The sequence below is a fragment of the Trachypithecus francoisi genome, unplaced genomic scaffold, assembly GCF_009764315.1.
Source record: "Trachypithecus francoisi isolate TF-2019V2 unplaced genomic scaffold, Tfra_2.0 Lachesis_group5, whole genome shotgun sequence".
NCBI classification, from domain to species: domain Eukaryota; kingdom Metazoa; phylum Chordata; class Mammalia; order Primates; family Cercopithecidae; genus Trachypithecus; species Trachypithecus francoisi.
The window spans coordinates 111,808,365-111,832,928 of record NW_022681470.1 but is presented as its reverse complement, the minus strand read 5'-3'; the positions used below and the strand labels follow the sequence as shown (position 1 = coordinate 111,832,928).

The window sequence follows — 24,564 nt, the reverse complement described above, 5'->3', positions numbered from 1 at the left end:
GGCGTTTTAGGGCTTCTTAATCAGCAGGTTCTCAGAGCACTTACTATGCCATCTCCTAGATTGATCAGCAGCCAACCTGATCAGCCAAGTTAATGAGAGGAATTCCTCATTGTCCAACCATAATGTACCAATTCATACCAAAGAGCGATGATACTATCTTTAGACCTGTGAAATCAGTTCCTCAGAAGCTTTTAATTTTTGTTAGCAAGCCTAAACCCCTGAGAAAACATGTCAACAATTGGCAAGCCCAAAGTAGACGTAATTTGAGCTTGGAGTGAATTCTTTGAAAAAACAATGACACTGACCTTTTAGGAGCCCTTGCATGGTGGGATGATGGACATCAGTGGTAACTACTCAGTTTTTCAAGTGTGGAAGGTTACAAAAGTGGAGGGGGGTGAACCTACCTTCATCATGAGAGGAGTTATTTTGAAAAATGGTTTAAAATTTGCCTGAGTAGCTATGAATGGTCAAATAAATACCCTTTGACGAATTTTAATTTCTCTTTTTACCCTTTAATTTCCACATAGCGGACGGGTCCAGTGGCTCAGGCCTGTAATCCCAGCACTTGGGAAGGCCGAGGCGGGGGGATCACCGGAGGTCAGGAGTTCCAGACCAGCCTGGCCAATGTGGTGAAACCCCATCTCTACTAAAAGTACAAAAATTAGCCAGGCGTGGTGGCTGGTGCCTGTAATCCCAGCTACTCAAGAGCCTGAGACAGGAGAATTGCTTGAACCTGGGAGGCGGAGGTTTGCAGTGAGCCGAGATTGCAGCATTGCACTCCAGCCTAGGTGACAAGACCGAAACTCTCCCCGTCTCAAAAAAAAAAAAAATTTCCACATAGACTCATTACATGAAAGACTGGTCAAATGGACACATTTAAGCAGAGACCTGTCTAAATCCATTTCTTTAGAGAGGCTGCCGGGCGCGGTGGCTCAAGCCTGTAATCCCAGCACTTTGGGAGGCCGAGACGGGCGGATCACGAGGTCAGGAGATCGAGACCATCCTGGCTAACACAGTGAAACCCCGTCTCTACTAAAAAAATACAAAAAACTAGCCGGGTGTGGTGGCGGGCACCTGTAGTCCCAGCTACTCGGGAGGCTGAGGCTGGAGAATGGCGTAAACCTGGGAGGTGAAGCTTGTAGTGAGCTGAAATCCGGCCACTGCACTTCAGTTTGGGCAACAGAGTGAGATTCCGTCTCAAAAAAAAAAAAAAGAGAGGCTGATGCCGTGATCTTTCTTTAGTCATAGCTGAAATCGGTAGTTTGGGAGCCTGATCAGTGGATGCCTGGAGGACAGGGAGGCTGACATTTGATGAGAGTCCACTGTGTACTACATAATTTTGATTAGTCCTTAAAAATCTTCAGAGTAGATTTTTATCATTGCCATTCAATGAGTGAAGAAACTGAAGCTCAGTAACTTGTGAAAGTGTACACCGTGTTGTCTCTGAACTCAGTGTGGAGTTCTTGTTTGTGAGTATGTTTTTTGTTTTGCTTTGTTTTGTTTTGAGACAGAATCTCCCTCTGTCTCCCAAGCTGGAGTGTAGTGGCGTGATCTTGGCTCACTGCAACCTCCACCTCCGGGGCTCAAGCGATTCTCCTGCCTTAGCCTCCCCAGTAGCTGGGACTACAGGCATGCCCCACCATGCCTGGCTAATTTTTATGTTTTTATTAGAGATGGGGTTTTACCATGTTGGCCAGGCTGGTTTCGAACTCCTGACCTCAAATGACCCGCCCACCTGGGCCTCCCAAAGTGCTGGAATTACAGGCGTGAGCCACCTTGTCTGGCCATTTGTGGGTATGTCATTTTGTGGCTGGTCTTTGTCTTCCCAGGTAGATTGTAATTAAACCTAAGGACTTTACCTATTTGTTTCTCACTTCTCTCTTCCCAGTACAAGCCTTCCAAGATGGTGTGTTCTCAGTAATCACCTATTTCCAGCAGGAAAAAGACTGTCTTTGTCACATTCTCTCTTATATGTGGGAGGGGAGTTGATCTGTTTCGGGGCAGCCTTCTTTGTCAGTTCTCACTGAAATTTGAGACAAAGGTGGGGAAAGCTGAGGGTTTCAATACTCATTTTTGTCCTGAGCTGTTGACAGCTCACTACCCAGAAAGAAATTAAGACTTCTGGAATCTTAGCATCACATGGAATGGTCATTTACTGCACAAAATACATAGAAACCTTGTATTTGTTCATTTAACAAATATGTGAGTATAAACCATTCATTCATTCACTTATTCATGCCAAGTACTATGCTGGACCTTGTGAAATCATTGGTAAGTTAAATGGATGATGTTCTTGTTCTCAGGGAACTTGCAGTCTTGTGGAAAGGCAGACACTAAACACATCCTATAATGATAAGTTATGATAAGTGCTCTGAAGGAAAGGTATAGGATACTCTGAGAGGTTTTAGGAAACAAAATGTGAAAAAAACATCAGAAAAGTGGAGGCAGTGGTGTCCTGTAACAACAGCATCTCGAAGCATGTGTTTCTTTGACAAACAGCATGATCCTTTTTCCTGAAGCTCTCTCGTCTTGTCAGCAGGGCTATTCGGAGTCACCAGACCTGGAGTTTGAGTATGCTGACACAGACAAGTGGGCTGCAGAGCTCTCGGGTAAGGCAGGGGCCTTTGTGTTATTTGGGGGTAGTTTTTTCCTTATTGGTCTTTAAGAAAGTTAAGAATGAATATCATTTAGGGCTTCATTGCTTTCCCTAGTTAGTTCTATCAAATATATATGTGTGTGTGTGTATATATGTGTATATATGTATATATGTGTATATATATAGTGCATATATGTATATATGTATATGTGTGTATATATGCATATATGTGTATATATGTATACGTGTATATATGTATGTATATATATAACATGTTATTTGTTTCAAGCCTTGTGTATCTTATAACTTTGTGTTGTCCTTTACTTTTATGAAGCTGGCTAGAGCCCAGTCCCATTGTGAGACAGTGATGTTCCTTGGTTATCCACTGTGACCCTGATAGTGGTCTCTCCTCCAGCAATGGGTCATGAGGGATGCCTGCATCTGTGCCCATCTGCTGCTGCCACTGCCACTCTCATGTAATGCGAGGTCGGTGTGAGCTGCTTCTCCAGCCTCTATAATACATGTCCTGCTCAAGAGGTAGCAGCCACTTGAGAGACGCATCCCAGGTGGCCATCAGCCCTGGCATGGCATGGTGGGATGGATGCACATCGGACAGGAAGTGTCCAGATGGCATTCTGGCACTCCAGTTCTCTCTCTTGTGCACAGTAGAGAACTAAGATCCCCTTCATAATTAGAGAGCTTATTCCAGGAGTCACTATGACTCAGGGCCAGATTTGAGAGTGGAAGCAAATGCCTTGCCTTCTCTGCACATGTGAGACTTGGTGTGCAATGCAGACATGGAACCAATGGTGATGAGACTTTGTTCCAACAGAGCTTTACAGCTACACGGAAGGGCCAGAATTCCTGATGAATCGAAAATGCTTTGAGGAGGACTTCCGGATCCATGGTGAGATGATTTCCCCCACTTCTTGCTTCCTTTGCCCTGCATGATGGGAGCTGCAGGTTTCTTTTAGGCATCTGAATGACCTGAGTCATCCTTGAGCAGCCTGAGAAGCCTGCTGAACCCTGATGGTTCAAAGCCAGATACATGTAGAGTGGGCTTGTGGCACATCCGTGGGGGCTTTTCAGAATCTGCGTATTGGGGGAGAAAAAAAAATTCATGTGATTAAAATTGCGCCCAAAATACCAGCGTTTCAGTTTGGAAATCAAATTCATAGGGCAGCAGTATGATCTTACCACTTACATAGGGGGTAACTTGTCTTTCTGGTCCTATGGCAGTCCTGAAATTGGTGAGTTAACGTGGGTCCATGCCATTGTGAATATTTTTCTAGGCTCAGATGTAACTGGTTTCTTGCCCTGCAGTGACAGACAAGAAGTGGACTGAGCTGGACACCAACCAGCACCGGACCCATGCCATGAGGCTCCTGGATGGCTTGGAAGTCACTGCCAGGGAGAAGAGACTCAAGGTGGCTCGAGCAATTCTCTATGTTGCTCAAGGTATTGAGTGGACCTCCCCAGGATTCCCTGGCACCTCCGCCAACTCAGATGCAGGGAGGGGCTCAGTGAACTGAACCCTGTGTTGCAGGCACGTTTGGGGAGTGCAGCTCGGAGGCAGAGGTGCAGTCCTGGATGCGCTACAACATCTTTCTCCTCCTGGAGGTGGGCACGTTCAATGCTTTGGTGGAGCTTCTGAACATGGAAATAGAGTGAGCATTTTTGAGAGGCTGAGTAGGGAAGGGGAGGCTAGGGTGGGAAGGGGGACACAGCTTGCAGAACTAACTGGTTTTGAGAGGGTTAAATGGGCCACATGGGGCAGAAAGTCTGGTCCCAGGCTGTGTTCTGACCACCTGGGTTGAATAACGGAGTTGGTCACTTACACCTTGAAGATTAATGGAGACTAATGACAGGTCCCTGCAGCTCCCTGATGCCAAAGTTTTTACACCAGACAGTGCAGGCCCTACCCCGGCTTTGGGGGGGTGCCCCTCAGAAGGAGACTCCTCATTTTGAGCTCTCTTTTGAACCTGTAGACTCTGCTGTGTTTGCCCTGCAGTTCCCCCCTTGGCAGGAGGCCAGGCACAAGACTGACACATGGGCTCAACCAGTGCCTGGCCTTGCCTGTGTCACCTTTGTCCAGTGGACAGGTCAGCTGCTGCTCATCTAAGGATAACGCCATCAATGATAATAGCTAAGACCACTCAGTGCCTATGTGTCCCGGGCATTGTTCTCGGGATATTACAGGTGCTAATTCATGTTAAGGATATAGGTACTGCTATCATCCCCATTTTACAGATGAGGAAACTAAGGCACAGTTAGAGCCAGGATTCAAACCGTGGCAGTGCAGTGCATGGCTGAGTTTTTTTTTTTTTTTTTTTTTTGCTTGTCTTTTGTTTTTTGTTTTTTTGGTTTTTTTTTTTTTTTTTTTTTTTTTTTTTGAGACGGAGTCTTGCTCTGTCGCCCAGGCTGGAGTGCAGTGGCCGGATCTCAGCTCACTGCAAGCTCCGCCTCCCGGGTTCACGCCATTCTCCCGCCTCAGCCTCCGGAGTAGCTGGGACTACAGGCGCCCGCCACCTCGCCCGGCTAGTTTTTTTTTTTGTATTTTTAGTAGAGACGGGGTTTCACTGTGTTAGCCAGGATGGTCTCGATCTCCTGACCTCGTGATCCACCCGTCTCGGCCTCCCAAAGTGCTGGGATTACAGGCTTGAGCCACCGCGCCCGGCCGGTTTTTTTTTTTTTTTTGAAAGAGTCTTGTTCTGTTGCCCAGGCTGGAGTGCAATGGCGTGAACTTGGCTCACTGCAACCTCCACCTCCTGGCTTCAAACAATTCTCCGGCCTCAGCCTCCTGAGTAGCTGGGATTACAGGTGCCCGCCACCACGCCCAGCTAATTTTTGTATTTTTAGTAGAGATGGGGTTTCGCCATGTTGGCCAGGCTGGTCTCAAACTCTTGACCTCAGGTGATCCACCCGCCTCGGCTTCCCAAATGGTGTTGGGATTACAGGCGTGAGCCACTGTGCCCAGCCATGGTCTGGGTTCTTAGCCATCGTATCCTGTGGCTTCTTGTGCAGTCCGAGCATGTATCACAGGATTTTGTGTCCCCACTGGTCAGTACTTGTCAGGGACATCACGTATCTTCCTTCTTGGAGGAAGGTGCTGACTCTCGAAATCTCCTGCAGCAACAGTGCCGCCTGCAGCAGTGCTGTGAGGAAGCCCGCCATCTCCCTGGCTGACAGCACAGACCTCAGGTGAGGCGAGCAGCAAGCCTGGGCTCCCGAGCGTGAGTCAGAGATGAGATCAGAGCAGGGTGTGGGAGGCTGTCTGTGGCTGTCCTTGCTGTGTGTGCTTCTGTACACGTCATCTGCACATTTGATGGGCTCACTGTGAATGCTTAGTAGGAACTGCTGAGGGCTCATCCTAGGTGGGGCTCTGGGTTGAGACTCCCAAAGGCAATCCAGGGTCAGGTGACTTAGAGCCACAGCTAAGTGTGGGCCTCCTACTCACACTGTTCCTCAGGACCCAGTTGTGGGTGTTTTGTATTTGGGTGAAACACTTGATAATGTTCCCTGGGCTCCCGCCGCCTTGTGTACACAGCTTGATCCTCATCTTCACTGGGTTAGACCCGACGGCTTCCTAATGTTTCATGGCTGCCCAGGAGCTCATAGCAGCTGCTGAACACCAAGCTCACCCTTCAGTTTTTGAAGGTTGAAATCTGGCTCTTTTTATGAATTTGGAAGTGTTTAGACTAGGTGATTGTAGTGTTCCCTCCTAGGTGTTAGGATCCCTGGGTGTCACCTCTCAGCTCCTGCTTTCTACTTCCTCCTCATAAACCCTGTTTTTGTTCTCGCTGTGACCCCGTTCTGCTTTGACCCTATAGCTCACTACCACCTCTGTGGTGTTTTTCTTTTCAGGAAGCTTAGGGCAGTAAATGCTTTTGGCCATTCTTGTTCATATTCATTTATTCAGCTACCATTTATTAATATTAAGCCCCTGCTTTGTGTAAGCACTTTGTTAGACACTAGGGTGCTCCTTTGACCCCCCCCCCCACCATCCTACTTCATTGTGAGCTGGCTCTTGTCCTCAGGGTCCTGCTCAACATCATGTACCTGATAGTGGAGACCGTTCACCAGGAGTGTGAGGGTGACCAGGCTGAGTGGAGGACCATGCGGCAGACCTTCAGAGCCGAACTGGGTAGGACCCTGGGGATTCTCTCTAGAGGCCCTGCCTGGAAGCTGAGGCGGAAGGCTTTGGGAGGGTCCTGATACCTTTGTGTCACCTCCAGGCTCCCCGCTGTACAACAGTGAGCCATTTGCCATCATGCTGTTTGGGATGGTGACCAAATTTTGCAGTGGTCACGCCCCTCACTTCCCCATGAAGAAAGTTCTCTTGCTGCTCTGGAAGACAGTGTTGGTGAGCACCTCCTTGGAGGAGAACTCAAGTGCTAGGGGATGGGCAGTAGGGAGACTGTTCCTTGAATATCCTTTTGAATATTGAATTATGTGACTATAACTGCTTTGGTAAAAAAAAAAAAAAAAAAAAAAAATTATTTAAAAAGCGCTAAAAGGAGATGACAAAATAAGTGCCACTATTGTCCCATTGCAGCCAATGAGGACATAGGCCTTGAGTCAGAATAGACTGTTGACTCCCTGACTCCTGGAAGATGTTTTCTGTCATAGAACAGCTCTCCCCCAGACAAGTTGCCTCTCAGCAAGCAGCTCTGGACCTGGAGTTTGTAACGGGATTTAAGGCAACGTTCAAGCTGGTGTAACTGGGGCCCTGGTAGGATGTCACTTGAAGGGGCAAGCATGAGCCCTGAGCCAGCTTCCATTTTCTTCAGGGTATGGTGGCAACCCGACTCTGTGTCTAGGTAGGGAGGGACTGGGTGCCAGGGTGGGCCGTCCAGCACACTGGGCTTTGGAGCATTGTTAGCAGCCAGGCCATGCCAGGAGGCCTTCCCAGGAGGAGGGCATGGGGGAGGCAGTGGAGGTGAGTGGGGCCTCTGTTACACTGGGGCTCATCCTTCCTTTCAGAATGGGTCAGCTCTGGAGCCAGGGCTCAGTAAGTGTAGGATTTCTTGAGTCATTGACGCATTTTATCTTGGCCATACATCCTGTTCTTCACAAAGCCTTGCTAAGGCCAGAGGGGAGAGCTGAACTACTCAGAAACAGCAAAACTAAGCAGTATAAAATTACTGCATGGTGCTGGGGTTTCTGTTTCTTGGGAGATGTTTAGATGAAGCTTTTTTTTTTCTTTTAAATTTGAGCAACCAACTGTGTTTCTAGTTTGACTTGGAAAGACTCGCATGTACAACTCGTGAAACATAGGAGTCTCACCAACTTTTCTAGGAACTTGCAGGGTTAGGCTCTTTGCTTTTTAAATTGAAGAGTATGTCATAGGTGCAGAGTTAGTGTATCTGCACTACGGTCAGTCAGCCTGCATCTCTACTCTTTCCTTGTTCCTTTTTCTCCTTTCCCATGCGGATGTCGGGGAATTCTCCTCGGGAGTGGCTTCAGTCCGTTGTTCAGGGGTTGCCTGGGTCTCTATAAAGACGTGGGTCATGATGTGATGGGTGCTTCTGAGCCTGACGCAATGGTCAGGGACCAGCCCTGTGGACACGTTGACCCTGGCTCTGCTTCCCTGTTTGTGATGCAGTGCACGCTGGGTGGCTTTGAGGAGCTGCAGAGCATGAAGGCTGAGAAGCGCAGCATCCTGGGCCTCCCCCCACTTCCTGAGGACAGCATCAAAGTGATTCGCAACATGAGGGCAGCCTCTCCACCAGCATCTGCTTCAGACTTGATTGAGCAGCAGCAGAAACGGGGCCGCCGAGAGCACAAGGTGAGGGCGACAGAGGTCCCCTGTGACTCCTGAGGGCCCTCAAGGTGTATGCGTGCAGCAGCACAGTCCTTGGAGGAGCAGGGTTGCTGGAAATGATCTCTGATCAACCAGTCCGAATCATGCCTCCACGGCAAGGACACTTTGTCCCCAGCTCTGGTCCAGTTTATGGTGGGTGCTCAGCACGTGGTGCTTTTGAGGAACTGGAGCAAGAAGTACTTGATGGTTTGGCCCCTGTCTTGACTCCCCCTCTGGTTTTTCCACTGTTCCTGCCTCAACCTGACACCACTATGCGCTGTGTCTCCTCCAGCCGCACTTCCCTAGTCTGCATCCTCAATTGGCTCTTGTCTCATCTCGCTTCCCTGGTTTCAGGCTCTGATAAAGCAGGACAACCTAGATGCCTTCAACGAGCGGGATCCCTACAAGGCTGATGACTCTCGAGAAGAGGAAGAAGAGAATGATGATGACAACAGTCTGGAGGGGGAGACGTTCCCCCTGGAACGGGATGAAGTGATGCCTCCCCCACTACAGCACCCACAGACCGACAGGCTGACCTGCCCCAAAGGGCTCCCCTGGGCTCCCAAGGTCAGGTGAGTCTCAGATCTCCAGAGCACTCATAGCTCCTGAGGCCAGAGCCCTCACACCCTCAGGCCTGCCACCTGGCCTGTGTCACCGTGTGTGATCCTCTGCAGGGCAGGCTGACTGTGGCTCTGGGATGAGGCTCTCTTATAGCACCTGGTGCTGTCCTGAGGGTCTCAGGGAGGCTAGTCTTGCTGGTCTCACACAACATGGCCCCCATGTGGCTACTGAGTCAGTAATTGGAGTTAGCTCTTGGTTAGATGTGCTAGTGAAGGGGGATAGGAAACAAAAACAAAAGCATTTAAGCAAACATGTCCCCACCCCTCCTGGGGTTGTATATGATTTTTAAGGGAAAAATGATAGATTAAGGAAGAGTTTCTTTAGAGCCATAATGAAAATGTTTGAGATATATGTGGGTACATCGATGGATGGGAAGGTACCTGGAGATATATAAATGGTGTCTGTTTGATAGGCAGCAACTTAAGAAATAGATGAACATGTGAGAGGATATAGAAGTCACTTTCTTGATCCAGGTAAAGCCTCAGTTTTCAGTGATCTGTGAAGGGAATGCAAAACAGATCATCAGAAAATGCAAGGTATGCTGATTGTTTGGGATAGGAAAATGTGACCTACATGAAAAATCAGTAGCCTATAGCTTTAATTGTTTAACAGAGTTTTAGTATTTAAGAAAGTCTGTTGACAAACTTGTTCATACTATCTGAATAAAGTATGTTTTTAAGTTTAATGTATCTCTTTAATTTTATGAATAAACTATTTAACATGTAATATATTTCCAGGTTATTGATCCAGCAAAATTATAAGAAACATTAAAATACTCTGAAAATTTCTAGTTTTTCCCTTTTTTCAAAGAGAAAAACAATTGTGGGAGACTTTTTCTTCTCCTGGCTTCACAGTTTTTGGATGCTGTATGTTTTTGTTAACTGTAACACTTTGAAATAGCATTTGCTAAAAACCTTTTTCTCTCTCTTTTTTTGGGGGATGTGGCAGAGAGAAAGATATTGAGATGTTCCTCGAGTCCAGCCGAAGCAAATTTATAGGTTACACGCTAGGCAGGTGAGTAGAAGCCAAGTTCATTTTGCTGTTAGCTCTCCCAGCCTTTGGTGTTTGGGATCCCAGGTGAATTAATGTCGAGGCTCAACACAAGGCCTTCTTTATTCTCCAGTGACACGAACACAGTGGTGGGGCTGCCCAGGCCAATCCACGAAAGCATCAAGACTCTGAAACAGGTGAGTGGCTTTGGGTGAGCATTTGGCTTGTTTGGTCCGAAGTGAGTCAAGTGAAACCAGCCTACAGGGAGAAGCCTTTTAAGACTGTTGTCTGCCTGCAAGAACCTGGGGTAGAGGCCAGGGTGGACTTTGGAATAACCTTGCAAACGGTCTTTCATAAGTTTTGCTTGTTTTATTATAAGTTTTACTTGTTTTAGCTGAGCTTTTGTTTGGGACTGACTGGAAAGTCTTTAAAGATTGTATTACCTGACCACTGGGCACCAAGGCATACACGCCTGTAGTCCCAGCTACTGAAGAGGCTGATGCAGAAGGATTGTTTGAGCACAGGAGATCAAGGCTACAGTGAGCTGTGATCATGCTCCTGCACTCTAGCCTGGGCCACAGAGTGAGACCTGGATTCTTTAAAAAAAAAAGGATTAGATTACTTGACAGTTGTTGGAATTCTAAAGAGCTCAGTAAATAACCCTCCTTTTCCTTGCCCACGTTCTCAGGCAGTTGAAATAGAGGAGTAGGCAGATGGAGATTGTAATGCCAACTTTATAGCTCATAGAGCCATGGAGAATGAGGCTTAAGAACACAGCAGTAGTGTCCTAATACATTGTTCCACAATTAGGCAGAGTTACCTACCAGTCCCAGGCAGTGCGGGGAGGAGAAGAGAGCACAGACTCTCAGCAGGCAGACAGGTTCTAAAGGGAAAAGAGAAGGGTGGGGCCAAGGCTGCCCTGTATCCCCTCCCATACTCTCCGATCAGAGAAGGAAGGAGTGAGTGTCTGGACGGGGCAGAGAGAGATGAGGGGTGTTTGGCAAACCTCTGTCCCTCCACATAGGAGAGAACGTCAAGAGTGGGGAAGAGGGTTAGGCGCGGTGGCTCACGCCTGTAATCCCAACACTTTGGGAGGCCGAGACGGGCGGATCACGAGGTCAGGAGATCAAGACCATCCTGGCTAACACAGTGAAACTCCGTCTCTACTAAAAAATACAAAAAAACTAGCTGGGCGAGGTGGCAGGCACATGTAGTCCCAGCTACATGGGAGGCTGAGGCAGGAGAATGGCATAAACCCAGGAGGCAGAGCTTGCAGTGAGCCAAGATCCGGCCACTGCACTCCAGTCTGGGCAACAGAGCAAGACTCCGTCTCAAAAAAAAAAAAAAAGAGTGGGGAAGAGGCATCTCCCCTAACAACTGTCTGGGGTGAAACTGTTGATATGTTTTGAAATGTAGTTTTGGAATTTGTAGTACTAAGTGGTCTCTCTGCAGCTAGGCATTTTGAGTACTTGATTTTGCTTTCAGTTTTTCTCCTACCACTGTAGCTATCTGAAAGCCTGTTTCCCTCCTTTAATTTACTTTTTTCTTTTCTACTGTGGGCTTCTTACTCTAGTTGCAAGAGGAAGGGGCCCATTTAGAAAAATATTTTGGGGCCAGGCATGGTGGCTGATGCCTACAATCCCAGCACTTTGAGACGCCGAGGTGGGTGGATCACCTAAGGTCAGGAGTTCAAGACCAGCCTCATCAACATGGCAAAACCCCATATCTACTAAAAATACAAAAATTAGCCGGGCGTGGTGGTGCACGTCTATAGTCCCAGCTGCTTGGGAGGCTGGGGCAGGAGAATTGCTTGAACCTAGGAGGCGGAGGTTACAGTGAGCCAAGATCATGCCACTGCACTCCAGTCTGGGCAATAGAGGAAGACTCTATCTCAAAAAAAAAAAAAAAAAAAAAAAAGAGAGAAAAATGTTTGGGTTTGGGATTTTAGTTAGGGATTTTTGTGGTGACTTGATCCTCTTTCAGAAGACTGTGTTTGAAGACAAATGTGTGGGGCTTTTGCTAGAGTGCAGGGAGTTTGGCCAGATAATGTTTCCCCAGCCCTTCTTTTCCCATCTCTCCCTCCAGCACAAGTACACGTCGATTGCAGAAGTCCAGGCGCAGATGGAGGAGGAGTACCTCCGCTCCCCTCTCTCAGGGGTAAGTTGGAGGTCCTCTTCAGCCACCAGGATCCCCAGTTCTTCCCAGGCATTGTGCTGGGATTAGACCACAAGGTTGCCCCAGGCCCTGCCCTCAAAGAACTCCCAGTCCACCTCCCAGTGCAGAGGGTGACACAGGTCTAGTGCAGGGTTAAGAATACAGACTGAGTCAGGAACCTGCCTTTTATGCCTGGGTCTACCACTTTGTGGATGACAACTTAGGCCAGTTACTGGGTCTCTCTACGCTTTATTTCCGTGTCTGTGAAATAGGAATAATACCTTTATAGGGTTATAATAATAAGGATGAACTGAGTTATTACAAGTAAAATGCTTGGCACATTGTGTTCAGGGTTTGCTGTTATCATTAACATCATTATGTACATCACTGTTTACAGGTTTTCCTCCAGCCAGCTAGCAAGCTGGCTCAGGAGATTGTATTCTGGGCTGGGGTTTTATGCTTATACCCATTATGTTAAAAGGGAGAAGAAGAAGTTGAGCAAGTCCCTGCAGAAACTCTCTACCAAGGCTTGCTCCCCAGCCTGCCTCAGTATATGGTGAGTGGCGCTTGCAGTGGGACCCTCCCACTACAGTGGCCTTAGAGTGGGCCCTGCCCTCCTCCTGCCACCTGTGGACCAACAGAAGGACTGCTCAGAGCTTAATTTTGGCCCTGGGCTCTCAGACCTGTGTCTGAATGGTCTACTCTTCCCAGATTGCCCTCCTGAAGATCCTGTTGGCTGCAGCACCCACCTCAAAAGCTAAAACAGACTCAATCAACATCCTAGCGGATGTCTTGCCTGAGGAGATGCCGTGAGTATTGTTCTGTGAATGGAGCAGGTGGGGCAGAAGATAGATGGAGAAGGGCAAACGTTTTCTTCTTGTCAGGTTGGTTGGTATTGGCCCAGCTTCTCTACAGGTTAAATGTAGGTATTTTTGACTCAAAAAAAAGGAAACTACTAGATTAAAGAGTTTCACTGGTTAGGGAGATGGCTTGGTCCTATTGGCCTGGATTCTAGTGTAGACTCTGCCACTGAGCAAACTCCTGAGTGAATTGGGCAAAGTAATTTCCTCCTCTGTAAAATGAATGGGGCCACCCTGGACATTTCCCCAAAGGCGCCCTCTCCAGCTGTGATCGGGACACCGGGATAAGGAGGGTTAGTTTGTAGACAACTTGCCAGCAATAGCTGAACCTGTGCCAGGTATAGAGACGTCCCTTTTCGCCAGTAAGCAGGTACGCAGAACGCTGGCAAATGGCTCAGGGTGATAGAGTGAGATTCTTCAGAGCTCTTCTGCCCTGGGCCCTGCACTCATCTTTCATGTGAGAGTACAGATTGAGATCGTGTTCTGCTTTGAGAAGGACCTGGACCTTGACCTGATCTCCTGCCTGCCTGGGCCACCAGCCCTGAGTCCATCTCCTGGGTGGCTGTGGCCCTGGAGTATGGCAGTGATGGCCAGGTGAAGGAGGAGGCAGGGACTGGCTAATACCAGAGGGAGAATCACAGAACACTAGGCCATCATGTGATGATCCTTGGAAAAAAGGTTCTAGAGTCATACTATATATTTGATGCATGGATTTCTCTTCTAAGGAGGAATTCCTTTTATAAAGATGTACAATGAGAAGTCCTGAATTAAGAAACTGATGTAACTCAGTGCTTCCTAAATTTATCTGATTCTAAAACCCTTTTTTCCATGACATGAAATTTGCCAATATCCTGGTATTCCACAGAACACATTTTGGAGAACTCAGGTTAATATGGCAGCAGAAGCTTAGGGGAGATCTTGGAAAGGAGAAGAAGTTCATTTTTAGAGGAAAGGCAGAGAAGCAGACTAAGAATGTATTTGAGGGCATCATGGGGAAGGAATAAATTGTGCCAGGCTACATTGCTTGGGAGGTGGATGGGGGACCCCTGGGCTGACTTCTGAGATGTCCATGAGGTAAGTGGGGAGGTGGGAGTCTTTGCCCAGGGAGGCTCAGGAGTCCATCTTTTCTGTGGGCACCTAGAAAGGAGGTACTGCACATGCTGGTGGCTTACCCAGGCAATTGTGTTTCCAGCACCACAGTGTTGCAGAGCATGAAGCTGGGGGTGGACGTAAACCGCCACAAAGAGGTCATTGTTAAGGCCATTTCTGCTGTCCTGCTGCTGCTGCTCAAGCACTTTAAGTTGAACCATGTCTACCAGGTACCCGCAGGGCTTTCCCTCCTGTCCTGTGGGCTGGGACCTCGGGCACTACTGCTCCTCCAGCCCACAAGAACGGGGGCCTTGGCCTTTGACCCGCTTGAACTCTGCATGAATGTTCTAAGACATGGCCCTCCAGCCAAGGCCTTTCATCCCTGGAGGAAAGAAGGCAAGGTCCCAAGGGCCGCGCCTTTTTTTTTTCTTCCCCTGTTGGCTTCAGTTTGAATACATGGCCCAGCACCTGGTGTTTGCCAACTGCATTCCTTTGATCCTAAAGTTCTTCAATCAAAACATCATGTCCTACATCACCGCCAAGAACAGGTGACAAGGGCCAGGGACCGTGAAGGGGCGGGTATGGTCAGACGGCAGAGTTCCCAGCTGGTATTTCCCACTGCGTCCGTTTTTCCAGCATCTACGAGCCAGCGCTCTGCAAGGCATCAGGACGCAAAGATAAATGAGACATGGCCCCTGCCTGTGGAGAGCCCAGTGTGTCAAATCTGAGTCTAGCTAGTCCTGCCCCAGGTGACTTGGCCTGTACCTGGGCAGGAGGGTTTTCATCCCGGGATCTAGTACTTTCTTCCCTGTCCCTTTTGTACTTTTTTTTTTTTTTTTTTTCGGAGACCATGGGCTGCTTGCTCTCTCTAAGGGGTTCGGCCATGTGCCCTGTAATGCCGTATCTGCTGACTCTTAGCCCCTGCTGTTGGCCTGGTGCCAGCTGTAGTTGACATTACTTGCTCATCAGTGTGATATACCACAGGGCGCCGGCCAGACCCTGTCTCCAGAAAGGCTTGGCATAAATTAGTTGCCCTGAGCAATCTCCTCCCCTGCCCTGCATTGATGGCTGTGGGGGAAGCTGTGAGGGTCTCTGCCCCTTACAAGATCAACCAGCTGGCCTCTGGCTGCAGGAGTGCCTTACAAGTTCCCTTGTAGTAGATACTTCCTCATCTTACAGCTGGGGATACTGGGGTGGGACAGACCAGGTAGATTCCTACTTCTGCTCCAACAAGTGAGGGAGGAAGGCTGGGAACTGGCTCAGGCACGGCTGCTCCACTAGGCCCTGGGCCTTTGCTCATGGTGGGCACCTGGATCCTCTCCCCTCTGCAGCATTTCTGTCCTGGATTACCCTCACTGCGTGGTGCATGAGCTGCCAGAGCTAACCGCGGAGAGTCTGGTGAGTGGCTGGGCTCTCCTCGGCTGTCCCTTTGGCACCAGGGTCCGTGAGTAGAGAGCCTGCCTACCCCAACACCACAGGAATAGAGGTGTCGCCCACAGGTGAAGTGTCTGGCTTTTAGAGCACTGTAAGTGTACAGAAGGGCCAGGAGGAGGGCTCTTGCAGAGCAGAGAGATTTGGATTTAGGGATTAGTCAGGGAGTGTGATCTTCAGGGGCTGCCGATCCAGAGCTCACTTCATAGAGGACTTCTCTCCCTCAACACTGGACTCAGCAGTAGGAGCCCTGGGGCAGCCCAAGGCTACAGCTCCCAGTATCACAGTTCATGTTTCCTTCAGGAAAAGTCTAGGGAGGCTCCCTCATCCCCTAGTCCCCTGCCAGCTTCTGGGATGGAGTCCTGGGGCTGCTCTGAGAGCAGGGGGTTCCTGGTAGAGGCCTGAAGACCCAGCTCTTCTAAGATCACATGTGAGGGACTTTTGGAAACTGCTGCACACACTGCGGCCATGAGGGCTGATTGTTCCTGGGTTTACCCTGCAGGAAGCAGGTGACAGTAACCAGTTTTGCTGGAGGAACCTCTTTTCTTGTATCAATCTGCTTCGGATCTTGAACAAGCTGACAAAGTGGAAGCATTCAAGGACAATGGTAAGTGAGTCAGTGCATTCAGCAGGCTTGGAACTTGGAGCTCAAAGAAGAGTGCTGGGAGCAGGGAGTCCCTAGGGTGGGGCTCACTGTGCCTTCTCACTTAACTTTGCTGTAGCCATATCCTTGCATTTTAAGGGCCAGTTCCCAGGTCCTTGATGAGTTTGATGAGTTGAACTGGAAGCTGGAAGAGGCCCAGTCATGCACTGAAACAAATCTACACTTATAGAAGAGCTTTTTCCATGTCATCTTCATCTTGATTGGTTACATAACCAGGGTTCTGAGAATCTTCCTTAACTCTGGGTCTGTGGATGCCTTTGGGGTGGGGAGGTCCTTGAATCCTCTGATAACTATGTGTACATGTACACAGGAATGTTTCTGGAAAGAATCCATAGCTTTCTTCAGATTCCACAGTGACCCTTAGTTAGGGTGACCAACCATCCTGGTTTGCCTGGAACTCTACTGGTTTTAGCATTTGAAGTCCAATGTATTAGGAAACGCTTCAGTCCAAGGGAAACTGGGAAGGTTTGTCGCCCTGACCGTAACTTCCAAAGGGTTAAGCAGCAGCGTGGCCAGGGGCGTATGCATTTACTTCTGTCTTCAGCTTGGTTTTCTGTCTTACTTGTTTCCCTTCCCAGATGCTGGTGGTGTTCAAGTCAGCCCCCATCTTGAAGCGGGCCCTAAAGGTGAAACAAGCCATGATGCAGCTCTACGTGCTGAAGCTGCTCAAGGTACAGACCAAATACTTGGGGCGGCAGTGGCGAAAGAGCAACATGAAGACCATGTCTGCCATCTACCAGAAGGTGCGGCATCGGCTCAATGACGACTGGGCATACGGCAACGGTAAGGCTCTGCACTCAGTCAGATTTGGGTGGGAGTGTGTCAGGAAAGGTGACATCTTTCACTCCTTGCCCCTGGTACTCAGGTGCTTCTCTGAGCTTCCCACCAAGGAACAGGAAGGAGCCCAGCTTCTGCTTTTGTAGCATCAGGATAGGCACTCTAGGAAGGACTTTGAGAAGCTACCCAGGCTTGGCATCTGCGATCATCCCCATCTCTCCCTGTACCTCCAAGTCATTCCTTTTCTAGAAATTGTTATAACAATATGTCCCCTCTTTCCATCCCCATTTTGGCCACCTAAACTTTTACAGCTCTTGACTGGCTTCCCTACCTCTAGTTCCTTCCCCTCCATCAGTGTCTCAGATTTCCCTAGTGATCCTTTTTTACTTTAATTTTTTTCAAAGATGGGATCCCGCTCTGTTGGCCCAGGCTGGAGTGTGGTCTCGGCTCACCATAACATCTGCCTCCTTAGTCTCCCCAGTAGCTGGAACCACAGGCACATGCCGCTGTGCCCACCTAATTGTATCTTTTTTGTAGAGACAGGGTTTCACGATGTTTCCCAGGGTGTTCTTTTTTTTTATTTGGAGACAGAGATTCTGTCACTCAGGCTGGTTTGCAGTGGCACGGTCTCAGCTCACTGCAATCTCCGCCCCCCGAGTTTAAGCGATTCTCCCCACTCTCCAGCCTCCCAACTAGCTGGGACTACAGCTGGACTCCACCATGTCCAGCTAATTTTTGTATTTTTTGTAGAGACGGGGTTTCACCATGTTAGCCAGGCTGGTCTCGAGTTCCTGGCCTCAAGTGATCCACCTGCCTCGGCCTCCCAAAGTGCTGGGATCACAGGCATGAGCCACTGTGCCTAGCCTTCTCAGGTGGTTCTTGAACTCCTGGGTTCAAGGGATCCACCAGCCTTGGCCTCCCAAAGTGTTGGGATTACAGGCATGAGCCACTGCGCCTGGCCCCCTAGTGAATCTTTTCAACATGCAGCTTCTGTGCTGTTACCTCCCTGAGTAAAATCCTTCATTAGCTTCCTATTTCCCTTAGAATTAGATTCAGACTCTTAAGCATGAGGCTCCCTCGTCCTTTTTCATTCTCCTCCTCTGTAATCTGACCCAGCTTCCTTTTCAACCTTGTTACCTGCTGTCCGTCCAGCCTCCATCATACCCAGAGCTCCAGGCACAAGGAGTGCTTAGTCCCCGAACATAGCTGTGTGGTTCCCACTGCTAGGCCTCTGCAGGCGCTCTTCCTCCACCCGCAGGGTCTCCCCTGCCCACCTGGGCTGCTCTGTGTGGGTGGGTTGCCACACTGTTGCGTTTCTGGAATATACCACCATGGCTAAATGACTGTGTCTGTACTCTCAGTGCCCTGTGAATGTGTGCAGGCCCACGGTGGCACACGGTACCTGGTCGGGGAGTTGAGAGAGAATGAGCAAATGAGAACATTTCCAGGTTCCTCCCTCTGACCCCAGAGAGCTAGGGAGATTGCCACTTTGAGAGAAATGTGTTGTACACATGGCTCTCCCTCTCTGGGTCTACATAATCTCTACAGTATACGCCTCTTTGTCAGTACTTCTGTCTTTTCTGCTTGTACTTGACTCTCCTTTGGATCTAGGAAGGAATTCCTGGAGCTCGGAGGTATCCTGCTCCTAGTTGACACTCAATATTCCTGGCCAGGCCCCTGAGCTGCCCTGAGTCCATGGGGAGCTGCTACAGGGCGTGGCTCCTAACTGTGTTCTTCCTGCTTTGTCTCAGATCTTGATGCCCGGCCTTGGGACTTCCAGGCAGAGGAGTGTGCCCTCCGTGCCAACATTGAACGCTTCAACGCCCGGCGCTATGACCGGGCCCACAGCAACCCCGACTTCCTGCCAGTGGACAACTGCCTGCAGAGTGTCCTGGGCCAACGGGTGGACCTCCCTGAGGACTTTCAGATGAACTATGACCTCTGGTTAGAAAGGGAGGTCTTCTCCAAGCCCATTTCCTGGGAAGAGCTGCTGCAGTAAGGCTGTTGGTTAGGGGACTGAAACAGACAAAGGAGGATCTCAAGGTACCTGCAGGACTGTCCTATTTCATGGCTGCAGTGCTCCCATTCCCCACCAGGTGGCAGCACAGCCCCACTGTGTCTTCCGCAGTCTGTCCTGGGCTTGGATGAGCCCAGCTTTACCTCCTGTTAGTTCCCAGGGTCCAGCTCAGAAGCAGTCATCTCTGCCTGGGATCCATTCTTCCTTTATTTCTCCCACCCTCCTCTCTTGGACATGGTTGGTTTTGGCTCATTTCACAATCAGCCCAAGGCTGAGAAAGCTGGAATGGGATGGGAACCCCTCCACAGCACATCTAAATTTCAGGGGTCATGCTGATGCCTCCTGAGACACACAAATCCTTGCTTTGTCAGCTTGCAAAGGAGGAGAGTTTAGGATTAGGGCCAGGGCCAAAAAAAAAAAATACAACGGTATCTTGGTTGTGCTCTGGGGTGGGGGGGGTGGTTTCTGTTGTTATTCCAGCCTCCTGCTATGTTATATGCAGAAGTAATTGCAGAGGCTCCTGCAGCTGCCTCAACACTTTGATTCTGGACAGGGACAAGGTAGGAAGAGAAGCTTCCCTTAACCAGAGGGGCCGTTTTTCCTTTTGGCTTTGGAGGGCCTGTAAATACCTATATATAATTCTGTGTGTATTCTCCTGTGTCATGTTGGGGTTTTTAATGTGTTTGTGTATTCTGTTTACATTAAAAATAAGCAAAAATCATTCCCGTTGGCTTGTCTACGGGAAATATGGCCTCTGCGTATCTCCTCCAGGTCTAGAAAGTGTTTTTTTCTGCTAGCATTGCTGGTCACTGCTTGTCTTGCCAAGCTGCCTGCCTTTCCCATCCTGGGGGAAGAGAAGAGGGAGTTGGCATTTATCCAGTGTAAATTAACCCCACAGTAATCTGGGATTACTCTCACCCAACTCCAGGGCACTATCTAGGTTACTTTACTGACACATTGTCCTGCACCCCTGGGTTTGCTGTAATTTCAGTAGGAGCCCCAGGTTTCTCTGGATCACATCACTGAGCTGGCCTCAGCCAAACCAGTGTCAGTGCTAGGGAGGGAGGGGCTAGGTCAAAGCAAGGGGGTCAGCTGCTCTAGGTCCTCCCTGGGGCAGGTGGTTGGGACTGAGCGGAAACTTCAGTACTCATAGCCTAGAAAGCAGACCATCAGGAGTCAGGTTCATGGTGGGAAACAGTGTTGCCAGGAGCCCCCTGTGGCTGAGAAAAAAGCAAGGAAAATCTTTGTAGTGGGTGTCAGTGGACACCTGGCACCTACACTCTGGCCTCCAGACCCCTGGTTGCATCTGCCTGAGAAGATATTACCGTTTTGATGCTGGTAAAAGGAGTGTTCCCTTTTTAGAATTCCTGGAAGCTCTTATTTTACCTGTAGGCAGTTGTTTTATAAGTTCTTAAGTCTTGAGGGGGTCTTGACTTGTAAAGGAAACATGTTCTGGGGAGAATCTCCCCTTCGTTGGGTCTTGTGTTCAGTGCCTGCCTGACCTGGGACCTGCTGAGCCTCAGACAGGCCTTTTCATGTGCCAGCATGGTTAGGGACAGCAGGGGTGGAAGGCAGCAGTGTACTCCTGGTGGTCACACAGTCTGTGAGATGGGAAGTCCCATCTGTGACTGATGGGCCCTTTGCCCCAAAGTAACTTGTACAGGACAAGGGAATTGACACAGTTTATGTGTGGATGATGGATTTTCTGCCATTTCTTGCCAGGACTGATAGGAAATATGTATCTTGAGATTTCAATTAGGGAGAGATAGATTTTTCACATTGTTACTGTCCCATGAAGCCTGAGTCACTGAACCTGCATGGTCGAGGCTTGTCTCTCCTCTGACCTGCAAAACAGAATGCAGGACTATCAAAACTGCAAGGGCCGTAAAGCCTGGGCAGGTGAATCCCTTCAGCTGTAGGCCCAGGAGCCAGCCTAGGGAGAGGAAGGGGCCTCTCACAGCCATAGAGCGTGTTAGTGGCAGGTTGGCCATTTGAACTGAGGTCTTTGTACAGAAATGTCTTTTGGAGCCACCCGGTTTTTGTGGCTTTTTAAATCCCATCTGGGTCATGAAGTGGGCAGAGTACATGAAGACCCTTTGTAAATGATTGAGTTACGTAAAATGTTGTTTATTGCTAAGCAGACTCAGGGTCCACTGCTCCTTCAGTCCACTGAGAGACAGATTACCCTGAGGCAGTATCACTGTGAGGATGGGAACTGTCCCTTATTAATCATAAGTTACCACTTATGGGTTGCCAAGTAGGTACCAGGCACAATATTAGATGCTTCTCAAAGCCTTATTTTCTACAAAGCCAGTAAATACTGAGTACTTACTATGTGCCAGCCAGCGTTGTAACCACTTGATGTATAATATCTTACCTATTCCTTGTAATATCTTGAAAGATACATGCCATTTTAATCCCTGTTTTGCACAGGAGAAAACTGTGGCACAGAAAGGATAAAGAACTTGCCCAAAGTCATATAAAGGCAAGAGCCAGGATTCAAATCCAGGCCTCCGTCAGCACATGCATTTTTTCACTCCCTCACACCCTTTGCTATTAGTCACTGTCATACCCCAGCACTTACCACCAGTGCATTCATTTGCTCATTTATTCACCACAGCCAGTACTTCTGTTTGCTCTAGCATCACCCCTGGCATGAAAGATTCATGGTAAATGTCCATCGCTTTAGGTCCTAACTGGACCACCCAAGCTTAGCCTTGGGCTAGCCTCTGGTGTTCCCTGAAAGTGCCCTCCTCAGGGTAACTTGGCTGTTGCTGCTGTCTTTTTTCTTTTCAGCCTGAGCCTAAATTTCTTTCTCTTCTGGGTCCCAGAGGACTCCTGTGTTGGCTGCCCTATCCAGACCTGTTAGGCTCATTTCCCAGAAAGCTGGCTTCTTGTCTGTCCTGGATGAGCTGACTTCTCAGAGGAGAATAGCTGTTACGTTCATTCGGCCCTTAGCACAGTCAGTCTCAGGCTGCTGGCTATAAAACAAAGGAGGAGCACCCTTTGGAAGTGAGACAGCCCTGACTTTCAGTTCGGGCTCTGACATTTATTCACTGAGGGACCTTGAGCTAGTCAAGTTCCAAGTCTCAGTTGGCTCATCTGTAAAAATTGGTTTAATAATATCCCTATTGCATGGACTGAGTAAGATCATGGAAATGAACCTACAGGTCTGGCTGACAAGGGATGACAATAAATGGTAGCCGTTCTTAGTCTTGGCAATGACCCCTCCAACTCTAATGTTCTATGAATTTGCACCCATTTCCTGTGTCCCTAGAAGACAGATATCCCCTTCAAGGACCAGAACCATGTCTTAGGCCTCCTTAAAGCCCCTGGACCTAGCTCGCTGCTCTGAATCCAGAGGCGTCTCAGAAGAGTCAGCTTCTTGTCCAGCAACCTGCCATCACACCTTGAAGGCCTGTTGGGGCCAGGCCCTGTGGTTGATGCCCTGGCTATCCAGGTGACTAGGATACCACACTCTCTCACTTCTCTCGAGCTCACAGTTGATGGAGACACAGTCATAAGAGCAAGTAAAAGCAATAGCATGATACGTAACAGACGTCTGAAGGGCTTACCTCAGGTCCCACTGGTCCCAGCCTCTTACTATTGGAGGAGAGATTGCTGGGGGAGCTGGCAGTCACTCAGTGGGAAGGAAGGGGTCTCCAGCATCAGAATCAAGGGCTCTGACAGCTAACACTTGATGTTTACCACCTTCCAGGTGAAAATGGCTGGGATGAGCCTGAGGAGGAGACTGGGGACAGGGACAAGGTATGTCTTTCCTCTGATGGATAAAGGAAATGTTAGGGTCTTCCCAGTTCCTGGCCATGCTAGACTCTTCCTGTCTGGAGCTGCAGAGGGTCTGCACTTTGGGATTGTAATTCAGGTTGAAGTGTAAATGGGAGAGGTGGGGAAGGAGGATTGAATGCCTCGTGTGAGAAGCATTTCCAGCTGCTGACTGAAGTGGGTAGACTGGACTGATGGGCCCCCTGGCTGTGGCCCTCTAGTCCTGACCTGGTGTCCATGTTCCTGCCAGGACCAAGATTTAGGGCTCTGGCATCTTCTCTGGGGGAGACAAGAGCCTCAGCAAAAGGAGCTGGGATTTCAGGAGGGGCCATTTCCCCTTTCCCTTCCCAGAAGGAGTGGCCAGAGCACAGGCTTGGCCTTGAGGAACCACTGGCCTGGGCGGAGGTCTGAGGTTACCTCTGGAGTGAGTCTGGGGACAGGGGTATCTGGAGACGGGGGTTGTGTCTTAGGGGTGTGTGGGAGGAGGAGGGACACAGCTAATGAGAAGCAGGTGGAAGGGCTGCATGCCCCAGCCAGGGTACAGGCTGGCTGGGATGGCCCAGTCAGTAGGAGGACCTGTCACCTCACAGACAATCCCACGGAACAGGCTAGGCTCCGGGATGCCCATTCATATTCATTATGTGTGAAGTGGGCGGTTGTAAAGTTAGCTTTCTCTTCATTTAGCTGTCACTGGACAGAAAAATATGAGCTGTGGGCAGATGCTCCTGGATGAGAGCCAGTAGCCAGTCTCTGGCCTCCCTGTGCCCTCCCCAGGAGCCCCCATCCCACCATGGGTCCTCTCCTGGCCTCTGCCAGCCTCTCCCACTCTTGCTTCATTGACCTCTGGCTCACCTTTATTTTTTCTCCTGTCTCCCACTTTTGGTTTCTTTGTTTGGGTTTATCACAGATCCTTTCCTCTTCCCTCCTGTCATCTTTGTAAGCCCTCTTGAGAGAGAAAGAATGGTATTTTTCCACAACCATTGCTCTATCTCTGGCACCCAGCACATTACCAGGCTGAGTTGGTACTCAAAATGTTTGTAGAACAAACTACTCTTTCTACATCTGACTTTGTGGGGAAGAAGGTCCAAAACTTTGCTGATCACTCCTTGGATGAAGAAACTTCTCATACAGCGGTGTGAGCCCTGAAGTCAGAATGGTGGGCTTAAGCCCCAGTTTCATTACTGCCTGGCCGGGTGAAAGAGATTCTGTTCATCAGTGGCAACCAGGGATGTCTCTCCTTCCTACCCTGACTCTTCTCTTTCTGCTGGATCCCTTCCCGGATACAGGGGTCACACCTGTGGACTTCAGAGCCAGCGTCAGGACCGAGAGGAAAGAAATCACCAAAAGTCAGATCCTTGTATAGAGGGAAGGGGAAGGAAGGGAGGGAAGACAGACTCCTCTGGGGATACATGCGACTGTCTTGGCTGGGAAATCTGATCTGGTGGGGGACTCACCCCCTCCTCTGGAATCAGCTCAGCCCTGATGTGTCTTTGTGGGCTTGGGTTTCTCTGTGCCTGAAAGATGAGGCGTGGGGTGGGGGTGGCTGAGCTGCTGGCAGAGGCTGAATTCTGAGCAATGTGGTTGTGTTTACTGGGAGGGTGGGAGGGCCAGACCTTTTTCCTGCCTTCCAGGCTTCGGAGATAAGGCAGAAAGTGGGGATGAAGGATAGAATGGGTAATACTCTGAAACTACAAGAAAGAGTTCTGGCTTTTGTCTCTGCGCCACAGCTCAGACATGTTCCTGGGGCATCTGGAAGGAAGCCACCCCACTCCCACCACC

The 24,564-nt window shown here is 49.3% G+C and overlaps 1 protein-coding gene across 1 annotated transcript in view; it reads left to right on the top strand.

Annotated features, from left to right (window-relative positions):
* Positions 1 to 24,564, top strand: part of STRIP1 (striatin interacting protein 1) — a 28,722-nt gene that overhangs the window by 1,083 nt on the left and 3,075 nt on the right. The window contains exons 2-21 of the mRNA XM_033198670.1: positions 2,540 to 2,609; positions 3,429 to 3,503; positions 3,920 to 4,054; positions 4,143 to 4,263; positions 5,729 to 5,797; positions 6,634 to 6,740; positions 6,832 to 6,959; positions 8,202 to 8,384; positions 8,754 to 8,971; positions 9,969 to 10,034; positions 10,144 to 10,207; positions 12,096 to 12,167; positions 12,646 to 12,720; positions 12,876 to 12,973; positions 14,217 to 14,343; positions 14,561 to 14,661; positions 15,445 to 15,511; positions 16,047 to 16,151; positions 16,787 to 16,991; positions 18,737 to 22,770. Coding sequence (XP_033054561.1) covers positions 2,540 to 2,609; positions 3,429 to 3,503; positions 3,920 to 4,054; positions 4,143 to 4,263; positions 5,729 to 5,797; positions 6,634 to 6,740; positions 6,832 to 6,959; positions 8,202 to 8,384; positions 8,754 to 8,971; positions 9,969 to 10,034; positions 10,144 to 10,207; positions 12,096 to 12,167; positions 12,646 to 12,720; positions 12,876 to 12,973; positions 14,217 to 14,343; positions 14,561 to 14,661; positions 15,445 to 15,511; positions 16,047 to 16,151; positions 16,787 to 16,991; positions 18,737 to 18,984 — 2,334 coding nt within the window. The 3' untranslated portion in view covers positions 18,985 to 22,770. The remainder of the gene's footprint in view (positions 1 to 2,539; positions 2,610 to 3,428; positions 3,504 to 3,919; positions 4,055 to 4,142; positions 4,264 to 5,728; positions 5,798 to 6,633; positions 6,741 to 6,831; positions 6,960 to 8,201; positions 8,385 to 8,753; positions 8,972 to 9,968; positions 10,035 to 10,143; positions 10,208 to 12,095; positions 12,168 to 12,645; positions 12,721 to 12,875; positions 12,974 to 14,216; positions 14,344 to 14,560; positions 14,662 to 15,444; positions 15,512 to 16,046; positions 16,152 to 16,786; positions 16,992 to 18,736; positions 22,771 to 24,564) is intronic.